At 44.7% G+C, this 25,837-nt stretch overlaps 1 protein-coding gene across 3 annotated transcripts in view; it reads left to right on the top strand.

The window, feature by feature from the left end:
- Nucleotides 1-2,676: 2,676 nt before the first annotated feature.
- Nucleotides 2,677-25,837, top strand: part of TGFA (transforming growth factor alpha) — a 112,723-nt gene continuing 89,562 nt past the window's right edge. Inside the window, exon 1 of one of the 3 annotated variants that reach the window (XM_088026468.1) lies at nt 2,677-2,896. In XM_088026468.1, the coding sequence (XP_087882594.1) occupies nt 2,857-2,896 (40 nt within the window). In that variant the 5' untranslated portion in view covers nt 2,677-2,856. The remainder of the gene's footprint in view (nt 2,897-25,837) is intronic. The other 2 variants (XM_088026467.1, XM_028116277.2) reach the window with 2 other exon arrangements.

Genomic DNA, 25,837 nt, shown 5'->3' on the forward strand with positions numbered 1-25,837 from the left:
CACCATTCTTTAGGAAAAAATGATTTCTTGACTTTAAATCGCATCCTGTAATTTTCCACCCTCGTTGCTCTTACACCACAGGCTGAAAAACCAAATTCATAGCTCCTGAGGAACCTGTGAAACTATCCCCATAGGAAGACACACTCACCACATACACACACATGGCAGGTGTGAGCAAAGGAAGTGGTAGGGAAATGACAAAATAAGGATAATGCTAGGAAATTAAGAGAGGGGCAAGGTATGTCCACCGAGAGAGATTTTCTCTCAACAATAGCTATAAGTTTTGATAACAAATACTGTGCTAAGCATGCAGATAGATTTTTGCATCTAGTCCTCACATCAACCCAATGAGTTCAGTATTATCCTTATTAAAAATGTGAAAACTGAGGCAGCTTGGCAGAGACGCCAACACATCAGCCTGGGAACCAGCTCGTTGTGCTTTCAGAATCGGGCTCTGCCACTTGCAGGCTTTGTGACTCTGGGTATTTGTAAATTCTCTAGGTCTCAATTATTTTCAAATAACAGGAAGATGGAATCTATCTCATAAGGTTGTTGTGAAGATTGAATGAGACATAGAAGATGCTCAAGGCAGAATGTTCACATTTTAGGATATGAGGTTTCCTCCCAGCTCTATAAATAAATGTTCAAAAATGATCTCAATTCAGTTTACAAAAAAAATGTTGTAAATGCTCTGTAAGAAAAGGCTGATTATCTGTTTGACACAAATGAGTTGGAAGGTTTATAAAACTGTAGATGTGGATGGGCTCTTGAACATGTTGGCGGAGAATTAAGGATTTCAAAGCATGAGATGTACTTTGATTGGAGTACTCTTTAGTTTACAAGATATCAAATTACCTCTTGATTAAAAAGATTTTACAGTCCTGAAGGGGACAAGCTCATTGGTTTGATTCTGCTGCTACTTCCCCCCACCCACAACTTTGTGTGTGGGCAGGGGGCAGAGAAGGAGAGACTGCTGAACCCGACTCTTGCCAGACTGGGCAGCTAGCTCTCAGCCATAGTGAACTTGATGTGTGCATCCTAGCGGGGAACAAGGTGACGAGTCCATTTTCCAGTCCTACCTGGGGGTCCTGGAGAACAGGAGATAGGGCACTGAAAACTGATTTCTTCCCTCCTGTAACCAAGGCAGGCTAGTCTAGGAAGGAGACAGAAGAGCCACCAGGACAGGTCAACACCAGCCTGAAAGAGGTGGACAGTGAAGGGAGTCAGAGATCACTTATCAAAGAGTGTGTGTGTGTTTACCCTGTGCGGGCATGGTGTGGACACAGGAAAAGCTGTACTCCAGGACTTACCACACAACCATCAGTGCAGATTATTAAGGGTTGAAAGAACAGCAAAGTATCCTCTGACAAATGTATTGAAAGGCTTGGTTTCTCAAAGTAAATTTAGGGTATTTTCAAAATCCCTTTCTACACTGGTGTTTCCTGCCAAATGCTGAGGCCAATGGCCTGATGCCTCCTTTTCCAAACTAGGTCCCTCTGCTCATATGAAACAAACTTAGCAAAAGTCAACCCTGAGAATCTTGAGTTTTAGGCCAAGAAAGCAGCAAGAGATTCCCCCCACCCCCACCCCTGGCCCACCCACCCAAGGAAAGTGGGTCTACCCTGAGCAGACAGGCTGGAGGGGTCAAGAGAAGAGATTTAGTCCCTCAGCTTGGGGCATCTGGAAAATAAGATGGGTCACTGCTTCTTGGGGGCATACTGTCCCCTACGGACCGTCCTCAGGGAACCTTGGGATGGTCCCCAAGAAATCTATGGGTCCTCCATTCTCTACCCAGAATGTCTTCCCTCTGTCCCCTCCACTTGCCCAAATTCCAGCACCAGAAGCCACCTCCAAGCCGCAAATCCTGAAAGAGCCACCTAGACGGTTCCAGCCCATACATCCCTCTCTTTGGCCCCCTTGTTGCATGTTACCCTATTCTTGGCCCCAGCTGCCTGTGGCAGGGTGGGGTGGGGTGGGGTGGACTGGGGTGGTACTAATGGTGGATAACCAGGTACCCTTAGAGACCCATCTTCATTATTAATCCCAGGCCAGATAAACGAAAGCCCGCTGATCTTAACAATGTGCCCTGGAGGCCGGTAACCCTAGAATCGAGAATTCTCTACCGGGATAGGGGTGCAGGTGGGAAACCTGGCTTAACAAATTCTTCTCTTGATTCTGGGAAGCCCTGTCCTTGGACCAAGTGTTGGCAGGCGGCGGACGAAGCTCGCCGGTCCCGTTCCGGGCCGCGTCCCCGGTCCCCTGCCGGGAGAGCCCCCCCACCCCCAGCAGCGGCCGTCCGCGCAGGTGCCGGACGCCCGCGCGGCTCCGCTCCCCCGCGCCGAGCCTGGAAGCGTCCCCCGCGCCCGGACGCTCGAGCTCCGCGGCGGCCGCACCGCGCAGCTAGTCTGAGGGTAGTGTCTGAAGTCGGGCGCTTCCTGCCTTCCCGTCCGCCTGGGTGCCGGGCTCGCGCGGCGGGGCTCCGAGATTCCCCGCTCGCCCCGCCCCGCCCGCCGCCCGCGCCCTGCACGGTGCGCGCGGCGTCCCCGCCCCCAGCCCCACACCCCCACCCCCTGTGGCCGTAGGGGGGCACCCCCACCGGGGCGGGAGGGTGGTCCGGCGTGGCCCCGTCGCCGAGTGGCGGAGAGGTGACGGTAACCGCCTTCCCATTTCCGCCCGGCCGGCCGCGCAGCGGGGTGAGCGCAGCAGAGAGCGCTCGGTCCTGCCTCCGCCCGCCCGCGCCGGGGGCTGGCCTTGCCTCGCCGGCGCCTTTTTCCCCCGCAGCGCGGCGCCGCTTCGCCACTCGGGCATCGCAGGTAGGGCAGGAGGCTGGAGCGCCTGCTGCCCGCCGCCCGAAAGATGGTCCCCTCGGCTGGACAGCTCGCCTTGTTCGCGCTGGGTACGTACGCTGCCTGCTGCGTGCCCCGAGCCACCTGCCCTCGGCGACACCCCGCTTTCCCCTGGCCCCTCCATTTCTCTTCCCGGGGGTTTTCTGCGCCCGCCTGGGAGAGTCGAGGGAGGCTGATGCTTTCCAGGGGTTGGAGGCTGGGGGGCAAGGGGAGTCATGAGGGCTTCCTAAGGATTTGGGGAGCCCATTCCGAAGAGGGGGACCGTCGAGTGCCCAGGCTTTGCCCGGGGAGTGGCCGCCCCGGCCGTGCGTGAGAACGCCGGCAGGGGAAGGGGAAGCGGTGTGTGAACGGGCTTGAACTTTAATCCGCCGTGGCTGTGTGTTCTTACACTTGCTCGCACCTACCTGCATATACCTGGCTGTCTCCAACCAAGCCCGTCTACACGGGCGGCGGTGAGCGTAGACGCGTTGAGGGCGGCCGGCGTCAGACCCTGCGGCGAGACCTTGCCTGCTTCCCTGTCGTACCCCCTGCCTAGCCCTGAGCCCCAGTGACGGGCAGATGGTCACAATCAGCAGAGGAGCCCCCAGTCTTCTAACTTTAGGAGCTCTCGAGCTCTGGGGTATGTTTTGGGTTTTTGTGCGGATTAATTGTTCTTTTAATTAACTTCCCTGGGAGAAGTGGTTGAAGTGTCAGCCGGGGGCAGGAGTGAAACCCTAGACCGAGCGTTGCCAGTTTCCTTTGAGTTTGTTCTTGGAAGGGAACGAGAGATGGGGGAAGGGAGGGGAAGTTAAACCCGGCAAACCTGGGTCTCGTCCGTGAAGCCCTTGAGTTTTTCGCGGTGAAGTTCACAGATCTGCGTGTAAGTGGTAAGGGGTGCAGCGCCGTGCGCTGGCCGCCGGGCTCTCGCCCCTCTCAGCGCCGGGCCTCCGTGGTGTTGAGATAGGCGGCTTACAGCCCCGGTGTCCAGATTTATTGGTACAGCTTCCATGAAGTGAATTCCTCCGTCGATATCCCCTGAGTTTACCTCTGTAAAGCAAGTTGCTCCTACCTGGAGAATTTATTGGAGCCTGAGAAGAGCTATGGAACGCCCTCCCCCCCCCCCCGGCCCCCGAATGCCCAGAGCCACAGCCTCACCCAGTTCGTGTTCAGTTTCAGGGGGCTCACGGAGCCGCCTGTAATCCTGCGCATGAAACGCTGATCAAGAACGGGGGAAACGGGGCAGTAGTGGAACCCAGTGCTCTGAGCTGTACCCTCACCTGAAACTCACCAACAGGTGGCATGATTCTGGGCGGCTTCCCCCCGCCTCCCTTTTTCCAAAACCCTTTTAACGTTTTTTGTATTAACGGTTGTTCGATTTTCGATTTTTTTTTTAAAGCCACAAAACATGACCGATTCCTCAGAAGCCTCCTGTTTGCGGGTGCCTTTGTGGTGTGTTTTGCAAATTCTAGTAGTAACAGTCATAATAGCTAATGCTATTTGAACACTTACTCCGTGCCAGGCACTGTTCGAAGTGGTTTCCGTGGATTCATTTACTCTCCACATCAACCTGACGAAGAAGGTATTATCCCCATTTTACAGAGGAAAAAAGGAGGCGCACAAGGCCCACAGTTAGTAAGCAGTTGGGTCAGGATTATTAGAGTGTGGGAGGATTGAGGGTTTGAAATGTCACCCAACTGTGGTCACTATAGTCCCCTTTCACAGTTTTGAGACTTTTCTTGAAGGAGAGATTATATGGACGACCTTAAAACTTGTTAAATTGGGTTTTCCGGTGGACTGCTAGGATCTCAAGGTGGTCTTAGATTATTCGATGAAAATTGGAGACAGGAAATGATGAAGGTGTGCAAATTTGAGGGCACCTTTGAAAGTTGCCCTGCCCCCCATCATACTACCCTTGCCCATGAAGACTGCTGGCATTCATCATGTTATTTTTCCTTTTTGCCTGAGTTGAGCCTGACCCTTGTTTCCTTCCTTGAGAAAAAGATGTGTAAACCTAGAAAGACTGATCAATATGTAAAAGCTGGCTCATACAATTCCAAAATATAAGCAGTTGGAAAAAATCAGAAGAAAAGAAGGCAGGAATACCAGTTTTTTGTTTTATATTTCTTAAAAAAACAAAAAAAGCCATTCGCTCTGATCATTGACTACTTCTGTCTCCCATCTCACTTTCTGCTAGATTACTAAATAGCACTCATCAATGCCACATGCATCTTTAATTTGCACATCTCCTCCAGTGCTACTTTCCTCTCTAATTTTTCTTAAATTAGCTGAAGGCAGTTCCAGGCAAATCAGCAAATCTAGAAAATCAAGATCTCTCCCCTCCTTCCCAGCCTTCATAGGAACAGTCTGAAAAGGAACGGGTTGTTTGGAGTCTCAGCTGATGCTCCTGATTACTTGGAACCTGAGTGTTGATTGATGTTTTGGCGGAAAGCATGCGGAGACTGTTGCTTAAATGGCAACACTGGAAACGTCATCCAGGTTCCTGTGGTGGCTGCCCTCCATGTCAGATTTTCGTCATTGGCCAGGCACACCTCACAGGGACTTGGCACCTCCAGTCCCACATCCTCCTCTGTGAGCAGGGAGCAAGATGTGTGATCTCGGGCAAGTTACTTAGCTTTTCTGTGCCTTGTTTTTCTCATCTGTAAAATGGTGCTGTTAATAGGGTGGTTAAATATATTTAATGAACATAGAATGGTGCCTGTCTTGTAGTAAGAGTTGAAAAAATCTTAGTGCCATCATCATTGTTGTTGTAACTTTGAACCCCATAGAATTCCAGATGTCCTAGCAGGTTCTGTCCATTCTGTAGTTGGGAGAGTTTGTCTTAGCTTTCAGCTCTCCACCCTTCCTGAGCCAGTAAATATCACTTAACCTAGAAACCTACTTAACGATTTTAGTCTCATTTGGCAGATACCAATTCAAGCAAATTTGGAATTTGGAGTGGGGGGACATTATTCTATCATTTCTGATGCAAAACATTTGTATTTTCTCAATGTTCAATGGTCAGTTTATTGAAGTCACCACTAAGTTTCAGTTTTTTTAGTGGGAATAATAAAACTGCAGCCCCCTCATAGGTTGTTATGAGAATCAGATGAGATGGTAAATACAGAAGCTATTTATAAACTATGCAAATAAAGAACTACACACAAATGAAATTGATTTTAAAATCCAGAAATAAACATTATTATGTTTATGGCAGCTCCCAGTAGGACTGAGTGTAGGCTAAAGAAGGATCCTAGGACATTTAAGTGTCATTAAGGATGGGTGGAGATGAAGCCGGTCCTTGTCCCTGTGGATCTGGGACCGAGGGACCAGTAGGGGGCATGAACGAAGACAGTCCTCTTCTCCATTACATGGAAATGTCTTTCAGAGTAGACAGTGGAGGTTTGCCCAGGACACATGTTTTCCTTATTGGGCAGCCATAATTAGGGAAAGTTCACTTAGAACATGGGCTGTAAAGGTGTATATGGAAGCCTTAGAGGCTAAGTTTCCCATATTTGCTTTTCCAAAACTTGGGTTTCCTAGGATAAAGAGATCTTTCTGTAAATATTCCGTGTCCCCTGCAAAGGGGACCTTTCTTACAGGAGTAAATGATGCTTCCTGTTACTATGGGAACATAGGAAAACTAGCTGACTTTTCCATTAGACCTATCTCTAAGGGCCTTTTGAAAGTGTGCTTGAACAAAGTCCTACTCTTTGGGCTGCCCACTGAAAGGGATGGGCAATGGGAAGTGGAGCTTGGGTCAGCCAAAACGGGACAAGCCTGACACACTGAATTGGGCATCTTGTGCTTGGATTCACATGTAAAACCGCTATAAGGACCTTCTACAGCAGTGCCCTCAAATCCCAGCCACCTGGAGGGCTTGGCAAACCAGGTTGTTCTGCACGAGGTGGGAGGGTTTGCGTGTCTGACCAGCATCCAGGTGTGGCTTATGCCACTGGTGGGGAGGAGAAGAGAGGGACACTTGGAGAACCGCCACTCTTCAGCCAGTTGCTGTTAGGGAAGCTTCTGGCTTAGCCAGTTGCATTTTATCTAAAGTCTGTTCTGACATTTATGAATGCTGCTGTGGATTTATGAGCCATTATTAAAGGTGCTTCTGCAGTCTCTCTTGCTGACCAGAGCAGAGCAAGAATTCTTGGTGAGATCTCGTAATTGTCATAAGTGTTCTTATCCTTTGCCCCTGGAAAATGTGATGGTCCTTGGTTATTGGACTTAAGCTGACTGACCAACACTAAGCATGTCACACTTTCTTTTTTTAGGAGGTTGCCAAAAATTGACCCTTGTTTTGCTGCCATTTCAACTATTTTTTTTTAAAGATTTTGTTTGACAGAGACAGAGAGACAGCTGGAGAGGCAACACAAGCAGGGGGAATTGAGAGGGAGAAGCAGTCTCCCGGCTGAGCAAGGAGCCCGTTGCAGGGCTCAATCCCAGGACCCTAGGACCACGACCAGAGCCGAAGGCAGATGCCCAACACCTGAGCCACCCAGGTGCCCCTCAACTATTTCTAATCATCTCAATTTAAAGTATGAATTTAATTCTGTGCTAAAAGCTAACCTGGTTAAGATTTCATCTAGTGGCACTTGGGTGGCTCAGTCGGTTAAGCATCCAACTCTTGATTTGGGTGCGCTCAGGTGAAGATCCGCGGGGTCATGAGATGGAGCCCTGCATTGGGCTCTGTGCTCAGCGCAGAGTCTGCTTGAGATTCTCTCTCCCTCTGCCCCTCTTCCCACTCACTTTCCTCTCTCTAAATAAAATATTTTTAAAAATTGAATCTAGATAGAGAATTCGAGTACTTTTACAGTGACTTCTGGTTTTATGCTTTTTTCCTCCTTGTGAAATGTCAAGTATAAAAATCTTTCATAAAAATCAGGAAAGCCTAAAATCCAGGCTACCAGACCCATCTCTTAGGAGCTCTTCAAATACAAGGCACATTCCCTTTAGATGAGTTCTAAAAATCTGGGTAGTCTTGGGGCACGTGGGTGGCTCGGTTAGTTAAGCAACAGACTCCTGATTTGAGCTCAGGTCATGATCTCAGGGTCCTGGGGTGGAGCCCCATGTGGAAGAATTGGGCTCTCTGCTCAGTGAGGGGTCTGCTTCAGATCTTTTCCTTCTGCCCCTCCCTTCCCACCCCCCACTCACACATGCTCGTGCTCTCTCATAAACCTTTTTTTTAGAAAATTAAATATATCTGGGTAGTCTTTTGAGACTTTATGAATTGGTTGTATTGAATATGACTTAGAGTAGTCACCTGGGCTTAGAAAAAGGTGGAAGTTTGTTGAAATGGAATTTTATGTCTTTGTTAGTGCCTTTTTTGTTTTCCCCTTAAGTCGGAGGAAACACAATTTCATATGGAGTCTTTCCCCAGTCAAGTGAATTCTGTGCTCAGAATCTTTGCTTTTACTTTTTTCTTGTCCCCTTCCTTACCTTGAAAAGCTTTCAGCTTCCCCCACCTTAGTGTTTGCATTTCTCAAGTGTTTGTGGGGAGATGGGTAAGGACTTACTCAAGAAGGGATGTACATAAACCTGCTTTGTGTAACAGGCTTGTATAACTTACCGAACACCAGCCTGCTAATGCCTTGCCTTTTTTGGTTTTAATCTTTGAAGGTGTTAACTCTTCTGGCTGGGAACCTTAGCAGTAGAGTTCTGGTCCCTCCAGATCCAGCCTTGGATTGATACTGGTTGGTGCTTCTCCTCTTGTAGTTTGAGCGTTCTTTGGAGGCAAAGATCCTAGGTCTTCCTGTCTGCCCTTGGCCTATCTAGAGAACAGATGGAGCCTCAGAGGGGACCATTAAGCACTTGATGACCCCCTTGGGGTGTCCCGTCCTGGTTTCTCCCAAGTGGAAACTCAGTTGGCAAACATTTGGCCTCATAGTTAATTAACATTTGTACAGAAAAACTCTTCATTGTGATAATGAAGGGTGGTTGCATATAAATTCCAACAAAGATGCAATTAGTCTTCAGAATAATTGTTATTTTTAAAAAATAGATTAGGATTTAGTGTTTTTAATGATTACAAAAATAGTTTTTCCCTCTAGACCATTTGGAAAATCCTGGAAAGTGTAAGAGAAAAAAATGTTTCAGTGACCTGTGGTTCTACCACCCAACGATAACCGTGATTAACATTTTGTTATACAGCCTATGGATGAATGTACAGGTAGATATTCTTTGAAAGCATCTATGATTTCTGATGGACTCACACTATTTAACTTAATTGTTTTTGCAACTTAACCTTCATAATAAATAGTTTTATGTTATTAAACATTCATTTTTAGTGTCATTACATCATTCTTAGTGGCTGGCAAGTAATCTCTTGACTATATTTACTATAACTTAACCTATTTTGAAACCCTTTTGGCCATATAAATTTTCCCCATTTCTCACCATTATGAAGAATCTACACACTATTGTTAGGAATATAAGTTGGTACAACTTTTTGGGAAGTCAATATGGCAGTAGCTATCAATTTTAAGTGGGCATAACTTGGGTCATCAGTTCTACTTTTTGATATATATCCTACATAAATACTTGCCTAAATATGCGAAGAAGAAATTTAAAGGATGGTGATTGTTGATTTTGTTTATAACAGTAACAAGTTGTCAGTACCTACTGTTGTAATTATTTAAGGAGATTCCTTAAATAAGTTATTTTTACATAACAGTGCATTGATTTACTATGTATTTAAAAGAATAAAGGTTTCATAATATCTTAAATTTAGAAAGGCATAGAACCATATGTATAGTACAGTGCCTTGGTTTGAATTGGTTAACTTTTTTATAACAAGCCTATATTAAATTTATAATGCCTAAAGTCAAGGAAGATAAATGATACAACAGACACTTCTGTGCATAAGTGTTTGGCACATCTTTATGATAAATTCCTAGCAATTGGCCTTTTCTCCCACAAGCAGTGTATGAATGCCATTTTCTTGAATCTTCCCAAACACTAGAAGTTAGTTTTAACACTTTCCAAGTTGATTGGGAAAAAAAAAACCTCAGCCCAATCTTCATATTTAACATTTGTTAGGATGATTCAATTTGTTTGTTGGCCATGTCCTCTTATTTGCATCTTGACCTTTCCAATTTTTTTCTTATTGCTTATCCTTTTCTTAGAGCTTTATAACACTTTATATAAAAAGGATATTAATACTTTGCAAGTACTCCCCCCGTTTATTGTATGTCTTTTACTGTTTTGTTTATGGTGTTTTTGACATACTGCAGGTTTTTATTTTTATGTAGCAGAAACTAGAAAAATAAATCTTTCCCCCGTAAGCTTTCTACCTTCGTTTATACATTTAGGAAAACCTTCCCTGGCCTAAGACAAGGCAAATATTTACTTATTTTTTTCTCCTAAGTCTCCTATATCATGTTCAACTATTGTACCTTGAATTTATTCTTGTGTACAGTGTGAGGTATAACTCACATTTCATAAAAAAATAGCCAACCAGTTAATAGTCTCAATTGCTATTTATGGAATCTATCCAGTCTATTGTGGCTTGAAATTCCATTTTTATCACATGCTAAATTTTTTTTTTTAAGATTTTATTTACTTATTTGACGGAGACACAGGGAGAGAGGGAACACAACAGGGGGAGTGGGAGAGGGAGAAGCAGGCTTCCCGCGGAGCAGGGAGCCCAATGCGGGGCTCGATCCCAGGAGCCCGGGATCATGACCTGAGCCGAAGGCAGACGCTTAATGACTAAGCCACCCAGGTGCCCCCACATGCTAAATTCTTATAGGTACTTGAATCTGGGTAATTTTATTTTGGTTCTATTATTTTGTATTTTTGCATTTATTGTGCATTTGTTCACTCATGTATTCTGCAAATATTTATTGAGCACCTTTTCTGTGCAGAGACTGCTTCTAGGTGCTGGAGAATCAGCCAAGAATAAGACACGGAGCTTGTGTTTTAGTTAGTTCCCACTGCTCTCTATCATAACTGGTTGTTGCTTGTATTTAAAGCTTTTTTAAAAATGTTTATTTTGTAATGGGTTTTGTTAATTCTAATAGTCCTTCATTTTATTCTCCTAGGTTTGCAGGTCCATGATCATGTAATCTTGAATAGTGATAGCTTTGCCTCCTTCCTTTTAATATTTATATCTTTTATTACTTTTTCTTATAGCACTGACCAGAACTTCAAGAACATTTTTAAAAAGGCAGTAGATATCCTTGTATTTTTCTTGACTTACTGATAAGTGTGTGTAGCATTTAACAGTTAAGTACAAGGATGACTTTATCGTTATATATACGTGAGAATATCTTTATATACACACATATACGAAAATGTAGATATGTGTATCTATATGAATAAACTTTATCATGCTAATAAAATGTACTACTCTTCATAACTTACTAAAAGATTTGGCATTTTGCTTTGTTTTTTTAAAGCAGGGGAGATAATATGAGTTGTGGGTTTTGTTTTTTTTTTTCCAAATGTTTTGAGGACTTTGATTGACTCAATTATGTTAAAGCCATCTTTAAATTTCCGGAATGAACCCCTCGTGGCTCCGTGGTATTATTCTCTCTGCATACTGCTAGGTTCAATCCATTCTGAAGTGTTTGGGGCCTTGTTTTCTTTTTTAGGGTTTGATATCAGCATGACATCAGCTTTATAAAAACTTCTATAAACCTTCCATCTGTTTTATGCTCTTGAGTAGTTGAAATATCATAGAAGTAAGTGGCTCTGTGAAGGCTTGGAAGAAATTGCTAGCGGTCAGTTTAAGTTCTTCTCTGCTTGAGTCATTTTTGGTAATTTCCTCATGATCTATTCAATTCAGATTTCTAAATTTTTAGCACGGATTTTATAAATAATCTCCTTTTAACGTAAAGTTTTCTTTTGCATCTGTGGCCCCGGTTAATGTGACTTTACCAAATAGGAAAATAAGTAAGCACCTAGGCCCCCAAAATAAAATACATTTTCAAGTTTGTTTTTCTTGATAATACTTTGGGGAAAAAAAGCCAAAAAACAACCACCTTCTTTTTAACCTTTTTTTCCCCCACTGTAGTATCATGATTGTGTTTTTTGTGTGTGTGTTTAAGATTTTATTTATCTGACAGAGAGACAGCGAGAGAGGGAACACAAGCAGGGGGAGTGGGAGAGGGAGAAGCAGGCCTCCCACAGAGCAGGGAGCCCGATGCGGGGCTCAATGCGGGATTCGATCCCAGGACCCTGAGATCATGACCTGAGCTGAAGGCAGACGCTTAACGACTGAGCCACCCAGGCACCCCCCTTCTTTTTAACCTTAAACCAAATTCAAATGAAGGCTTCATTTTAATAGTGTTCCCAAGAGCCCAGGGAAATTACTCATGTATTTGCCTAACTGCGTGTGCCAAAGTTGCGACAATAATGCCATTTCTGATTTGGATGATGCATGGCATGTCTAGCTTCCTCTTGGTTCCTTAAGCTTTAAAGGGTTTAAAAACCTCCAAATACACTATTGTGTCCATTAGATGCGACGAGAGTGTCTGAAGCAAGACGACCAGTGCTTTTGTGGGAGATTTTTGCTGCTGTTGGCTCATTTGCCTTGGAGTGATTTTGTGTGTGTGTGTGTGTGTGTGTGTGTGTGTGTGTGTGTGTGTGTTAAGATCAGCACTTCTAGGTGGAAATATGGGAATCTTACAAAGAGACCGTATCTTCAGCTTGAGTTCTTTAGGGCCTTTGATCTGAGTTTGAATGAGGTCAGTAAACAATTCTCCTGGGCACGTAAAGGATAGATGTGCCTTTACTGCTCTTTTCGTCATCTCTTGCCAGGTCAGAGGCATTCTCTGGGTAATTACTGTACTTCCAAGAGGTGCAGGAGATTAACTGGCTAAATGGTACACGTCATGTGGTGACACAAAAGTGGCTGAAGCTGATAAATGAGAGGTTTGCAATTACACACTCTGCTCCCCTCCCTCTGCCAGGCCTTGGGAACCAGCAGGGCAAAAACAAACGGAACATGCTTTTCGTGGTGGAAAGAAAAAGCCTAAGACCTGTAACTTGTACTATGGCAGGGGCTAGGAGGAACTGGCCTGTAAACTATGGAGGGGCCTAACCTGTTCACCTTCTAGGTCACCGAGCTCAGTTGGCAACTCTGGGCTTGAACACTTCTCACCTTGGAACAGTCTCTAGGTTATTATTTTTGCATCGGAGGAGCGTATCATTGGGCTGGTTTGCATGCTGTATACACTCCCTGCCAGCAAATTTAAACAATGACAGATGTTTTTTTGCACATAGCAGACCTTGGGTGTTATAATTAGCGTTTCAGGGGATGAATCAGAGGCCCCTGAACTGGAATGAAAGCAAGCTTGGGGCCTGAGCATTATTTAGGGAGGTGAGGTAAACTCCTAGGTCACACAGATAGGGAATCCTTCTGGATCGGGACTCTCTCTAAACCTCATCAGCTACTCCCCTGCCACGCAAAGAAAAACCCCAAAACAAACACACTTCTTGGGCAGGCCACTTAGCTCTCACAGAACATGCACACGCTCTGGTCACCACCTCCCCTCGTGGGCCATGCAGGAGACATGCCTTCTCTGCTCACCTTGGTTAAATCCCACTCACTCCTTTTCCAAAGTGAAATTGAAATCAGAATCTACAAACAGAAGATTCAAAAAGCACCCCTGAATTTGACTCAACAGAGACATCCTCTTACTGGGTTTAATTAGCAAGTGTCTGACCAGATCTCTTTCTCTGTATGGATACAGATATTCATATACTCACTTTTTTCCTTCAAACAAAAAGACATTTGGTATTTTTAAATCTGCTTTTTACTTATAGTCTGTAGGGAAAATATTTCTGTGGCAAAAATACAAGTATATCTGTTGGCCCCTCTTTTTTTTTTTGGTGACTATAACACATTCCATTATACAACTCTATCATTGTTTATTTCCCCATCCTTTATGGATAGAGATGTAGATTGTCTCAAACTCCAATATTCAAACCTGACATGAAAATTCTTGCAGCTAAATCATTACCAGTATCTTTTCATTATCTCCTATGGCTGAATCCCCAGAAATGGGCTAGTAGGTCAAAAGGTACACACTTTTTCAACTCATTAATACGTTTTGACAATCCGCTCTCCAGAAAAACTGTACAGACTTACACTTCTGCCACCTATTGTGAATGCCTGTTTGTTGGCAAACTTGCCTATGATTAATGTTATAATTTTCTAGATTCTGTTCATTGTGTTGGCTGAATGGTGTCTCGTTGTTTTAATTTGTATTTGTTTGGTTAAAACCAAAGTTTGGTACATTGAATGCTTTTCCATGTTTGAGTATTTGGATTTATTTTCTTGTGAATTAGACCATGTTTGGGGTAGGTTATTTAATTGTTGATTCGTGAACAGTTTTTAAAAAGATATATTGAGGGGCACCTGGGCGGCTCAGTTAAGCGTCGGCCTTCGGCTCAGGTCATGATCCCTGGGGTCCTGGGATGGAGCCCTGCATCAGGCTCCTTGCTCAACGGGAAGCCTGCTTCTCCCTCTGCCTCTGTCCCTCCCCCCCCCCAACTCGTGTTCTCACATGCTCTGTGCGTGTGTGCTCTCTCTCACTCTCTCGCTCAAATAAAAATTATTTTTAAAAAGATATATTGAAAATATTGCCCCTCACCCCACTTGTGTTCTCACGCTCTGCGCTCACTCTCTCTCTCTCTCTCAAGTAAAACCTTTTGAAAAAAGATATATTGAAAATATTTCCTTCATTTTGATGGTTAGATTTATATGTGTTGTGTTGGGGTTTACAGAAGTATCTTTTTGTTTTTAACTTTTAAGGACTTAAAATCTGTTCATTATTCCTTTACGATTTCTACTTGGAGTAGGAAGAGATTTGCTGTGCTGCTTTGATATCTCATTTCCCCTTCTACTTTTATGTTGTTACTTTTCAAATTTACATTTCAATTCATTGGGAATGTATTTTGGTATAAGATGTGAGCTTAGACTCTAACTTGACTTTTTGCCAAATATTGGTCCAGTTACTCTATGCCATTTGTTGAACAGTTCTCTAATCAGATTTCAAATCCTACTTTTGTCACTTGATACATTCTTAGGAATACTTGAGTCTATTTGTGGAGGTTTTGTTTGGCTCCATTCATTTGAGGCTCATCCTATAGGGAACTGTTCTTTTGAGCTGGCAACGTGTCATTGCCCTGGGAAGTGGGGGCAGAAAATAATGAAAACTAGGAAAGTAGACATTGGATTACATTGGATGTCCCTTCATGGTCACGTCTCCCTTTCATGACAAGACTTCTTTTTTTTTTTTTTTAAGATCTTATTTATTTATTTGACAGAGAGAGACACAGTGAGAGAGGGAACACAAGCAGGCGGAGTGGGAGAGGGAGAAGCAGGCTTCCCACTGAGCGGGGAGCCCGATGCGGGGCTTGATCCCAGGACCCTGGGAGCATGACCCGAGCCAAAGGCAGACTGAGCCACCCCGGCGTCCTCCTGACAATGACAAGACTTCTACTTCCGTCCCACCTAGGGCATATTGGAGGAAGAAACACATGTGGTGGTGGAGAGGATACTTACTGTGTTTGAATCCCTGGGGGAGAAAGGATGACTGCCTCACTCCTCAGCTTGGCTGAAGACTGATGATGGGCACTGGGTCTCACTGTTCCAAAAGGCATGGCGAACCTACCCATCTGCTCCTATTGTTTCTGGAACTTTGTGCTTTTCAGAAACTGGGGGTCATGAGGCAGGCCTGCAGTCCCCCCATGTAATGTTCTGGTTAACTGAAACTGTATATTTTCGCGTCTCCTTCTCAAATGGGCATACCGTGGAGTACGGGTGGCATACTCAGAGCCAGGCAATGTACTGGTACATCTCCCTGGAATAGGGAATAATTAAAGAATCAAAAAGGAATTTAACTGGCAAGTCATAATATTATTTTCTATATTAAACTCAGCTCTACTAGTTGATAGAATGTAAGACGGAAATAACAAAATTAATTTTTAGGATATAAGGATAAGTTGTGATTCTCTTTTTCCCTTTGGAATGTTTCCGAGTGTGCCCCAAGACTAGAGGAATAGGTATGAGTTCCTTCTCTTTGAATTTAGGGGGGTCTAGTGAAAAAGTTTGAGGAGTACTGTCTCATGTAGAGGACTGATTTTCAGATACTTACAATAGGAAAAACAGTAACTAAAACCAATACCTTCATTAGTCTTCTGCTTGTTTTAGATTTAATTTGCTTTCCTAAGTTTTCCCAAGATGAAAATTTAGATTATTGATTTTAGATTTTTCTTCTTTTCTAATATATTCACTCAACGATGTCAGTTTCTAAGCACTGGTTTTGCTGCATCCCAAAATTTTGATGAGTTGTATTTCCATTTTTATTCAGTTCAAAATATGTTTTAACTGCTCTTGAGATCTCTTCTTTGACCCATGTGTTCTTTAGAAGTGTATTGTTTAATCTCCAGTATGTAGGGGATTTTCCAGCTGTATTTCTGTTAATTGATTTCAAGTTTATCTTCATTCTGGTCTGAGAGCAGACACTGTATGATTTCTACTCTTTTAAATGTGTCAAGGTGTATTTTATGGTCCACAATATGATGTAACTTGGTGAATTTCATGTGAGCTTGAGAAGATTGTGTGTTCTGTTGTTGAATGTAGTCCGTCTATGGATGTCAATGACATCGAGTTGCTTGATGGTGCTGTTGAGTTTAACCATGTCCTTACTGATTTTCTGCTGGTGAATCTGTCCATTTCTGATAGGGGGGTATTGAATGAAGTCTCTGACTATAATAGTGGATTCACCTATTTCTTCTTGTAGTTCTATTAATTTTCTCCTATATTCTGATGTTCTGTTGTAAGCCACATACACATTAGGATTGTTAAGTCACTTTACCATTCTTTAATGATTCGGAAGCTATTTCTGGGTTTCTCAGTGCCCAGAGGTCATCACCGGTAAACTCTTTAGCCCCACATGGTACCTGATGCAAAACTTCCCGTTTTACCTGTGAATGAGAAGTCCACTGAGTAGGGTTTTCTTCCTGACTTGGGTAGCAGAACTCTGCTCTGTTTTAACTTACCTAATGGAGAGAAAAGAATATATAAAAGCCATTACTCCAAGTTCCCAGAGTAGTGCTCTGTTAGGATCAAGATAGTGGGATCTTCTTTGTTAGAGGCCATCCTTTCAAGTATGTTCTTATTTTGAATCCTCTGTAGGTTGTAGAAGTTTTTGGCAAATGGACTGCTTAGGCCCCAGTGAACCACTTGAAAGTTAGAGATTTACACTTAGGAAAACAACATCAACTCACTTTGTAATGTGAGCTTTTTTTCTGGTGAAGTGCCTCTTTCCTCTACTGTGGAAGATAAGGAAAAATAAACAAAACAATCCTTTCAACTCGGTTGGATTTTTTGGATTTCAGATAAAAGGCCGCCATTTTTCTTTTAACAGTAATAACAGAGGCATTTGGAGTATCTCAGCTGTCATCCCATGTAGAATATGTCCAAGTGATCAAGCAGGAGTTGTGATTTTTGTGAACCAAGCCTAGTGTAACATTTGGTTCTTAATTCACCCAAACTGGCTACTTTACTCATTTAATGCTGTGCTATAGAGCCAATGGGATGAATAACCAAAATAAGATCTATCAGCTTCAAATGAGGGATGCTATTTATTTATTTGTTTTAGGTGATTTCTTTTCTACATGGATTGTTCACTTCAGCACACCCTTAATGTGTGTCAGATCTTCTGCTGGGTTTGGTGATATTAATGCAAAGAGGGCCACCATTCCCTAGCCTTTGCCCTCAAGCCCTGAATTCTTGGCAGATTGTGGCAGAAGCAGACTGTGTGTGTGTGTGTGCATGCGTGCGTGTGTGTGTGTGTGTGTGCATGCGTGTGTGTGTGTGTGTGTGTGTTTTAAAGATTTTGTGTGTGTGTGTTTTAAAGATTTTCTTTATTTATTTGACAGAGAGAGACATAGCGAGAGAGGGAACACAAGCAGGGGGAGTGGGAGAGGGAGAAGAAGGCCCTCCACGGAGCAGGGAGCCCGATGCAGGACTCGATCCCAGGACTCTGGGATCATGACCTGAGCCGAAGGCAGACGCTTAATGACTGAGCCACCCAGGCGCCCAGCACAGTTCTTTTCCAATATGACATGAGGTACACGGTGGGCACCTTGTGCTCAAGAGCAGGGTTTTGGGGTATGGGAGGGCAGGGCACAATCTGAGAAGATGATGACCATCACTTAAAACAGCACCTGGTAGGTGGTCATTTCTTTAAGAGTTTTATGTGTCATACAAACTCCTTTAGCCTATCTGGGCAACCCTGTGAGATATGGTGATTATCCCCATTTTACAGATGGGGAAGCTGAAGCACAAAAATGTTGATTTGTCCACATTCCCACAGCCAGCAAGTAGCAGCACAAGGATTCAAACCCAGGTCCCTGGCCTGCCGACCTAGCCGTCCCGCAGCTCTGTGTCATTCATTCACAGAAGCCTGTGGATGCTGTGGATCCTGACATCCTAGTGTCATTCATGTGTGAAAGTGCCATTTTGTAGCAGACCGTAGGCTAAATGTAATCGGACTTTTCAAACAGCCACTCCCTTGAGTTTTTTTTACCATAGTGAGAGTAATTGCCATGCAAGTAATTGTCATGTTGGCCAACAAGAAATGTTGCCACTTCCCAGTGCTGGGAAATAGAAACAAATGTGGTCCAGATTTTTTTTTTCCTCTCCTTCAGGTCAAGAGGTAGCTGTTCAGGAGCCAGATAATCACATGAGGCATGCTATTTGATACATATTAGGGTGACCGGGGCACCTCTAGTAATAAATTCATTCATGGAGACTGGTATGCATTTATACCATACATTTTTAAATCTTATTTAAATTCAATTAATTAACATATAGTGTATCATTAGTTTCAGAGGTAGAGTTCAGTGATTCATCACTGGCATATAACACCCAGTGCTCATTCCATCACACGCCCTCCTTAATGCCCATCACCCAATTAGCCCTTCCCCCCACCCACCTACCATACATTTTTTAAGAAGTATTTGTTTTAAAGGGTGATTTTTTTCCATTTATGCAGGCAGCCTGTCCTCCAGTGAGTGACAGGCCTGTAAGTTCCCGTGCACGTGAGCTGTAGCCTTGAAGGCCTCTGCTCGAGGACTGGCTTTTCTCCTCCTCACCTCCCTTCTAGGCCTCTCCGGTTGACATGTCCCCCAAATAATAGCTAAAGATGACAGAGTCTTTACCACTTTTGCTTAACACCCTTAGTTCTTCACAGTCCCACTGAAGATAGAATCTGTGTTAGCACATTTGCTAGTAGCTGGCTTCCTTTAACACTCTTCACCCTTAACTTTAGCCATAACATGGACCTGCAAAACACACAGACATTTCCATTGACTTGATAGAGCAGCAGGTCAGAACAGAAATAGGATTTACTGTTTCCCTTGTATGTGGGAACTTCATTTGGCTGGGAGCCTTTTTTAATGGCCTTTGCAACTCCGAATATAGTTTAATGTCTGGATCCTCAGGTGTGAGCAAGGGCCATCGTGTGGACATTTTACCAATGTTTAGTAAAGGTGGGGTTTTTTTTCTGTTAGGTAAAGGAGCCGTACCCTTTGTCACAGAGTCCACAAGTACCCCGTCCCCTTTATGAAAGTTTGTGTTAGGCCACTTCATTTTACAAAAGACCGACATCAGTACCTCTTTTTGCTAACCAAAAGAAATCTATAAAGAGAAATCGTAAAAGTGAAAACAGCTTCCAGCATTTGTTTTGCAGCAAGCTTTTATAGAGGCAGCATGCACCCCAAGCAGTGAGGGTGGCTCCATCAAGCTCATTCCCCCAAACTACACTCAGCATTTCCACATCCAGCCGCCATATGTTTGAACCGTGTCTGTGAGCATCTGTGCTTTATCTCGATTTATTTTTTGCATCTGTTAGCAAGAGGTGTCCTATAGTATCAAAAAAGCCCAAGAGATTATTCTTTAGGTCTAGGAATGCTCAAAAATGTTTCCATATATTGGGGCACCTGGGTGGCTCTGTCAGTTAAGTGTCCAACTCTTGATTTTGGCTCGGGTCATGATCTCAGAGTCGTGAGATCGAGCCCTAGGTCGGGCTCCATGCTGGGCGTGGAGCCTGCTTAAAATTCATATTCTCTCTCTCAAAAAGAAATGTTTCCATATAAATTAGTTAGTAGTGATTGCCTTTTCACTTTGCACCACTGTGGCTTACGGGAAGGTTTCATCAGGTAGTGTATGTGTTATCAAACCTGTATGGATTATTAAAACATCCAGTGGGATGGACCACTTTTACAAAGACAGACCTCTTTCTGGGAAAAAAATGTGGGTTTTAAAAATCACTGTCTTATTTAAAGGACCTTACTTGATAATTCTTTTCTAGAACCCTCTCTCCCTAGTTTGTAACTCCGAATCATTCACATCGCTGGTTGGCTTATAGTAGATTGCCTCCACTGCAGTAGCTTCCCTAGCCCTTCTAGAAAAGTTGACCAGTTGGTCATTTCTGTACAAGCCCATCCTGCTGGCCCATGGGGGAGGAAAAGTTGATGTTTTAGGGAGCCAGGAAACTCAGCTATCTCCTGAGATTTAAACACCCAGATAACACCACCTCATAAAAATTCTGTTGTTCTCCGAGCAAAAGGCCCACTTGTATTTTCCACGGGCCTTTTCCTCACTGCCCTGTAGGCTCCCTTGATCTTCACTTGCGTCACCTCATCTCCAGCAACCCACTATCTAACATTTCTTCCTCCAACTGATGCTCTTGAGTTGTGACATTCAGCAGGAGAAAAAGAAGAAAGAAAGGTTTAACCTTTTGGAACAGAGCAGTCCCTTTGGGTCCAGATGCCCTCATCCTTTGAGCTTGCACCTCACACCCCGAGGAACCCCAACTGCATGGAGCTGCTGAGTGATAACAAGGGCAAGACGGTGGTGGAATAACCCCACTGTTGTCCAGCAGTAAAGAAAATAAATGTGCCTAATCATTCGTCGATGTGCTGCCCTTACTAATCAGGGAGCAACCCTGTCCAGCTGTTTTCCCTTCCCCTGTGGGAGGCGCCGCTCGCAGCAGGGAGAGGGCTCGGCTCCAGTGGGCGACTGTTCCCAGGCCAAGGACGGAGCCGCTCTGTCTGAGAGCAGCGGCTCCCGCTAGCCCGCCCTGCGCCCTGCAGCCGGACCGCAGAGCCGAGCTCCCGGCCTGGAGAAGTGAACTGCAGGGCCGGGGGTGGGGGGGTGTTAATCCCACCAAACAGGAGATAAGGGTCTTCCCTTAAATATGCTTCATTAAATGAGGCAGGTACCAGCCACCCTCGCAAATGGGAAAGGGGGTTGAGGTGCAAAATGGAAGCCCTTCCTGTGCCTGTGGTCTTCATCCCAGAGGCTGGTGCTGGCTCAGCCAAGAATGCCCTCTGGGGGCCGTGATGTCATCAGACTCCACTGCAGAGCAGAGAAGTGGGCGAATGGCCTCACTGTTTGGCCTTACAGATAAAGTCATTAACTTTTGTGTAAAAGCATGTTTAGGCGCCCAATGAGGTCATTAGAAAGCATTAAAGAAGTCTGGATTGTTCTAAACCACCTACCCGTGCACCATTTTTGGTTTTCCCCCCTTTAGCCTCTTCAGAAAGGGCTTCGTTGTTTGTACCTGGGCTGTTTATCACCTGGTGAGCTATTTTCGGAGGCTCCACAGGCGGAAATTTTCTGGAAATCTAGGGCTTTGTTTATATAAAAACCTTCCATTTTAGGGTGTAGATAAATTGGTATGAACAGCTATTGATATTCTTAGGTACTGCCTCCCTTATCCTGGGGGAGAAGAATCACTTTCATTTTTAGTCCTATCACTGGGGTGTCTCCAGGTGACCTCTTGCTCCTTTGACAGTAGTCCCGTGGGGGCGGGGGGGGGTGTTCATCTAGAGATTTCTGTTCCTACTTCTTGACTTTCACCTTCCCTCTTTCCCTTATTCTCAACTTCTGAAGCGCCTTGCATGATACCTGACATTTAGTGGTTGACAGATACATTTTTATTGATGACGAATAATTTACTCCCAGAGTCTCTCTCCTCTTCTCCTTTTCCTTTTCTTTCTTACCCCTTACTCCCAGAATAGCACTGACATAGCAGCAGACAGGAAAACTGACTTCTACCTTCCTTAGAGGGCAGGACTCCTTCCCCAAGGTTATGTGGCCTGTCCCAGCGCTACAGCCCCACACCAACCTCACCGCCATTACACCCGCGTCAGTGGGGACGACTGTCTCTGTGTCTCTCTCACAGGTACTGGGGGGGGGGTCTGAAGGACAGCAGAGAGCTGGGCTAGGCTTGCAGGGGGCATAAAAGGTTGCTGCAGAGGCAGGACATTTAGGGCAGAGAAACCCAGAGCAGAGGAGAATCTCTTGGTCTGTACATTTGCAGCTTGTGTGTCCTCTGGTCCCAGGTGAGTTCATTTGCTTTGCTCCTTGTGGACCCTCCTCTGTGGAGCCTGGGATGCTTTAGTCCAGGCGGGAGTGGGAGGGATACATGGTAAACAGGGTTAGAGACTGTGCAAGCTTCCAGAAAGCCTTGAGCCCAGCTGTCACCATCCAGAGGCTAGCTTCTCCTGGATGTTGAATGTGTGTCTCACATGTGAGCCTGCAATTACCGTGGACAGAGATTCTTGCGACCTGCCTGGGGGTAACCAGGGGCAGAAACTTCATTCCAGTTCGTAGCATTCTGGGGAATCTCAGGGATTTGGGGCAGACTCTGGAAGGGAACTGTCAGCAAAAGCTCTTTAGAGAAGTTTGAGAACATCAGGATCCAGAGAAAATGGACTTATGTTGAGCCTGCTAGTGGGTTTCTCTGGGCCTGTGTTCTTATTTGTTTATTCATTTGCTTTTTTATTTTTTGAGGGAGACGGGGCCTTCCATCTGAGGTGGACAGGAAAGGTTTTTTGAAAACATTGCTGTTTGAACTGGGCCGTGAAGGTTGACCATGGCCTAGGAAGGTGAAGAGAAAGCAGAGGAATAGTAGAGGCAGAGACAGGGTAAAGAAGGGTAGGGGGTGAGGGGCCTGCAGGAACGAGACTGAAGCACATGTCCTAAGCTCAGCGAGTCTTGTTTCTGTTCTGTTGTAACCTGACCACTTCTTGAGGCCTCCCCCGCCACCCCCTCACCTTTCACCTGGACTTCTGCAGTGGTCTCATCCCTCTCCTCTAAGCTCCAGTCTTGCCTCCATAAGGCTTCTTCCCTTCTCAGTCTCCCCAGTGATTCTCCTAACACCTACATCAGGCGCCATTGTTCTTCTGCTCAAAACCTGCCAGTGGCTGTCAGCTGCGCCCATGAGAGACGTCTGCTCTGGTACCTCCCCAGCCTTGTTTCCCTCCACTGTCCTGCTCCAGCCTTCTTGCTCTTCCTTGAACACGCTGAGTTTACTCCTACCTCAGTACCTTTGCACTTGCTGTTTCTTCAGTTTTGGATGCTCTTCCCCCAGTAGATATTTGCAGGACTTTCCCTCATTTTACTCAAGTTGCCATTAGATGTCACCGGTTCAGACCGTGATGACTCTGTTTATCTACATACACACCTCCATGATGAAGAAAACTGTCCCGTGTCGGACTTATTTCTTGGAGAGCTGTCACCATAGAACAGTTCTAATGGTGTCTTCTTATTCCAGAATGAAAGAACCTAGATTTTATAAAGTCCTTATGAAGTGCTCCTGCTCAAATAAGAGTTCAAGTGTTGGCTTTTGTGGCTCACACTCCCTGACCATCTCTGGAACTGACAGGTTTGGCCTGAAAAGGAACTGAATTCATTCAGCAAGTATTGTTGAGAGCTATCTATGTGTCAGGCACTGTTCTTGGCACTGAGAATACAGGCACCTGAAAAACTCCATCTCCCCCGCCTCCACTTGATCCCAAAGAGACAGAAAATAAACCTACAATAAAATGTCAGGTTATAACCGTGTGGGGGATGGGGAATAAGCCAGTTGCTTCATTACCTTGCTTGTAGGTCTTCACAGAAGGATGATGTTGGACAATTAAAAGGCCCCTGCACTCTCTTGTTCCTTTCCTGCCTGAGTTATAAAAGGGGACAGGAAAAGGAGGATGGAAGATTTCTCTGTAACTGTAGCTTCATTTTGGTTATGATAAAGGCTGTGCTTGACACCCACTTGGGAGCCCACTCTTTGATGTAGCTAGAGGGTCAAGAAATTGGATTAGATTGATAAACCACCCTTCTAGCAACTCTTGTGTTCTGCTCCCTCAGTCTCAGAGCTGACAGCCAGTTGACAACAGATTGAAAATTGTATTCACAACTTGTCCTCAGCTGAGAGACAGCATGTCTGCAATATGTTATCTCTTTTATATTAAAAATCACCAAAGCAAGGCCAGTTGCCCTGAAACCAAGGTTCTGGATTTCTGTGGTGGTTTTGAAGGCCTCCGATTCCTGATGGTACCTACCAGCCTCTCACTGGAAGAGTCCTCCCCCTCCCGCCCCTCCTCTGTCTCTGGCCTGCTTCTATAAGGAACATTAATTCTCCTCTTTCTCTCATCCATCATGTTCTTAGTTTGAGAGTGAGACTCAGGATGCGTGGCAGCCCAGACCAATCCCTGACGAGAGCTGCTCATTGCTTCTCCCTGGGAGCCGCTAATCAGTAAAGGTTTATCGGGCACATCCGTACAACACACTTCACAATGTAAGAGAGCTAATTGTACTTCCCGTCGTCTGAGCTTTCAGCCAGCTGGAATTCAGAGTGATGGCAAAACCTGGCCAGGAAGCGGGCCTTGGCCTCTGTATTTACACTCAGCCACGCTGATGGACAAGGAGTGAGGCCCAGATCCATGGGCCTCCATTGTAGGCTGAGCAGTGTCTGCTCCACTTTTCCAGAAAAGTCCAATTCAAGCTGCTTATGCCATGGCCTTCCTAGGAGGACATTTTACTTGAACTTAGGGAAGCAGTATGACGGGACAGTTTAGAGCATAGAGTAAAATAATTCAGCTTCATAGTGTTGTAATTGTCAACAGCTGTTTTTTTTTTTAAGATTTTATTTATTTATTTGACAGAGACAGAGAGGGAACACAAGCAGGGGGAGTGGGAGAGGGAGAAGCAGGCTCCCCGCCCAGCAGGGAGCCCGATGTGGGGCTCGATCCCAGGACCCTGGGATCATGACCTGAGCCGAAGGCAGACGCTTAATGACTGAGCCACCCAGGCGCCTCCTCAATAGCTGTTTTTTTAAGAGACTTTTTTTTTTTAGTAGTTTCAGGTTTAATAGAAACATTGAGTGTAAAGTACAGAGAATTCCCTTATACTTCCTTATCCCACTCCACATAATTTCCCCTACTATTACCATCTTGCCTGTGTGGTACATTTGCTACAATTGATAAACCAATATTAGTACATTATTATTACCTAGTTAATGGTTCGGTTTTTTTTTTTAAACAAAACAAATGAACAAGCAAATAGCAGAATCAGACCTAGAAATACAGAGAACAAACCAATGGTTCCAGAGGGGAGAAGGCAGGGGATGGACAAAATGGATGAAAGGGAGGGGGAGATATAGGCTTCCAGTTAGGGGATGAAAGGCACAGCACAAGGAATACTATCAATGGTATCGTAGTAGCGCTGTGTGGTGACCAATAGGAGCTACATTTGGGGTGAGCAGAGCACAACCTATAGGGAAGCTGAATCACTGTGTTGTACACCTGAAACTCACATAACATTGTGTGCCAGCTCTGCTAAAAATAATAATCAGGAGAATAGCATTAAAAAGTAGCTATAAGCTCCAAGATAGCAACTATAGTGTTATTTAAAATCATAAATATGGCCAACAGTTGGGAAAATGCTTAAGAAAGTATGGTACTGCCACAGGGCGGACCGTTTGGTTCCAGGGTATGGACAGTACTTGCGGGGGAAAAAATCAAGATCTAAGCCTAAGCCTACAAGAAAATATTCAGAGGGAGAAACCCCAAACTGCTAATCAAAGTGGTATTCCCCCCCCAAAAAAAATGTTCATGCTTTTTTTTTCAGCTAAATTTGAACTAAAGTCCCTAGTTTACACTAGAGCTGATTCCTGTGTTGTGTGTTCTAGGAGCTCTGACACACGTAT

The sequence above is a fragment of the Eumetopias jubatus genome, unplaced genomic scaffold (assembly GCF_037043125.1).
Source record: "Eumetopias jubatus isolate StellerSeaLion01/CBP00866 unplaced genomic scaffold, mEumJub1_p1.0 scaffold_9, whole genome shotgun sequence".
Classification (NCBI taxonomy): Eukaryota; Metazoa; Chordata; class Mammalia; order Carnivora; family Otariidae; genus Eumetopias; species Eumetopias jubatus.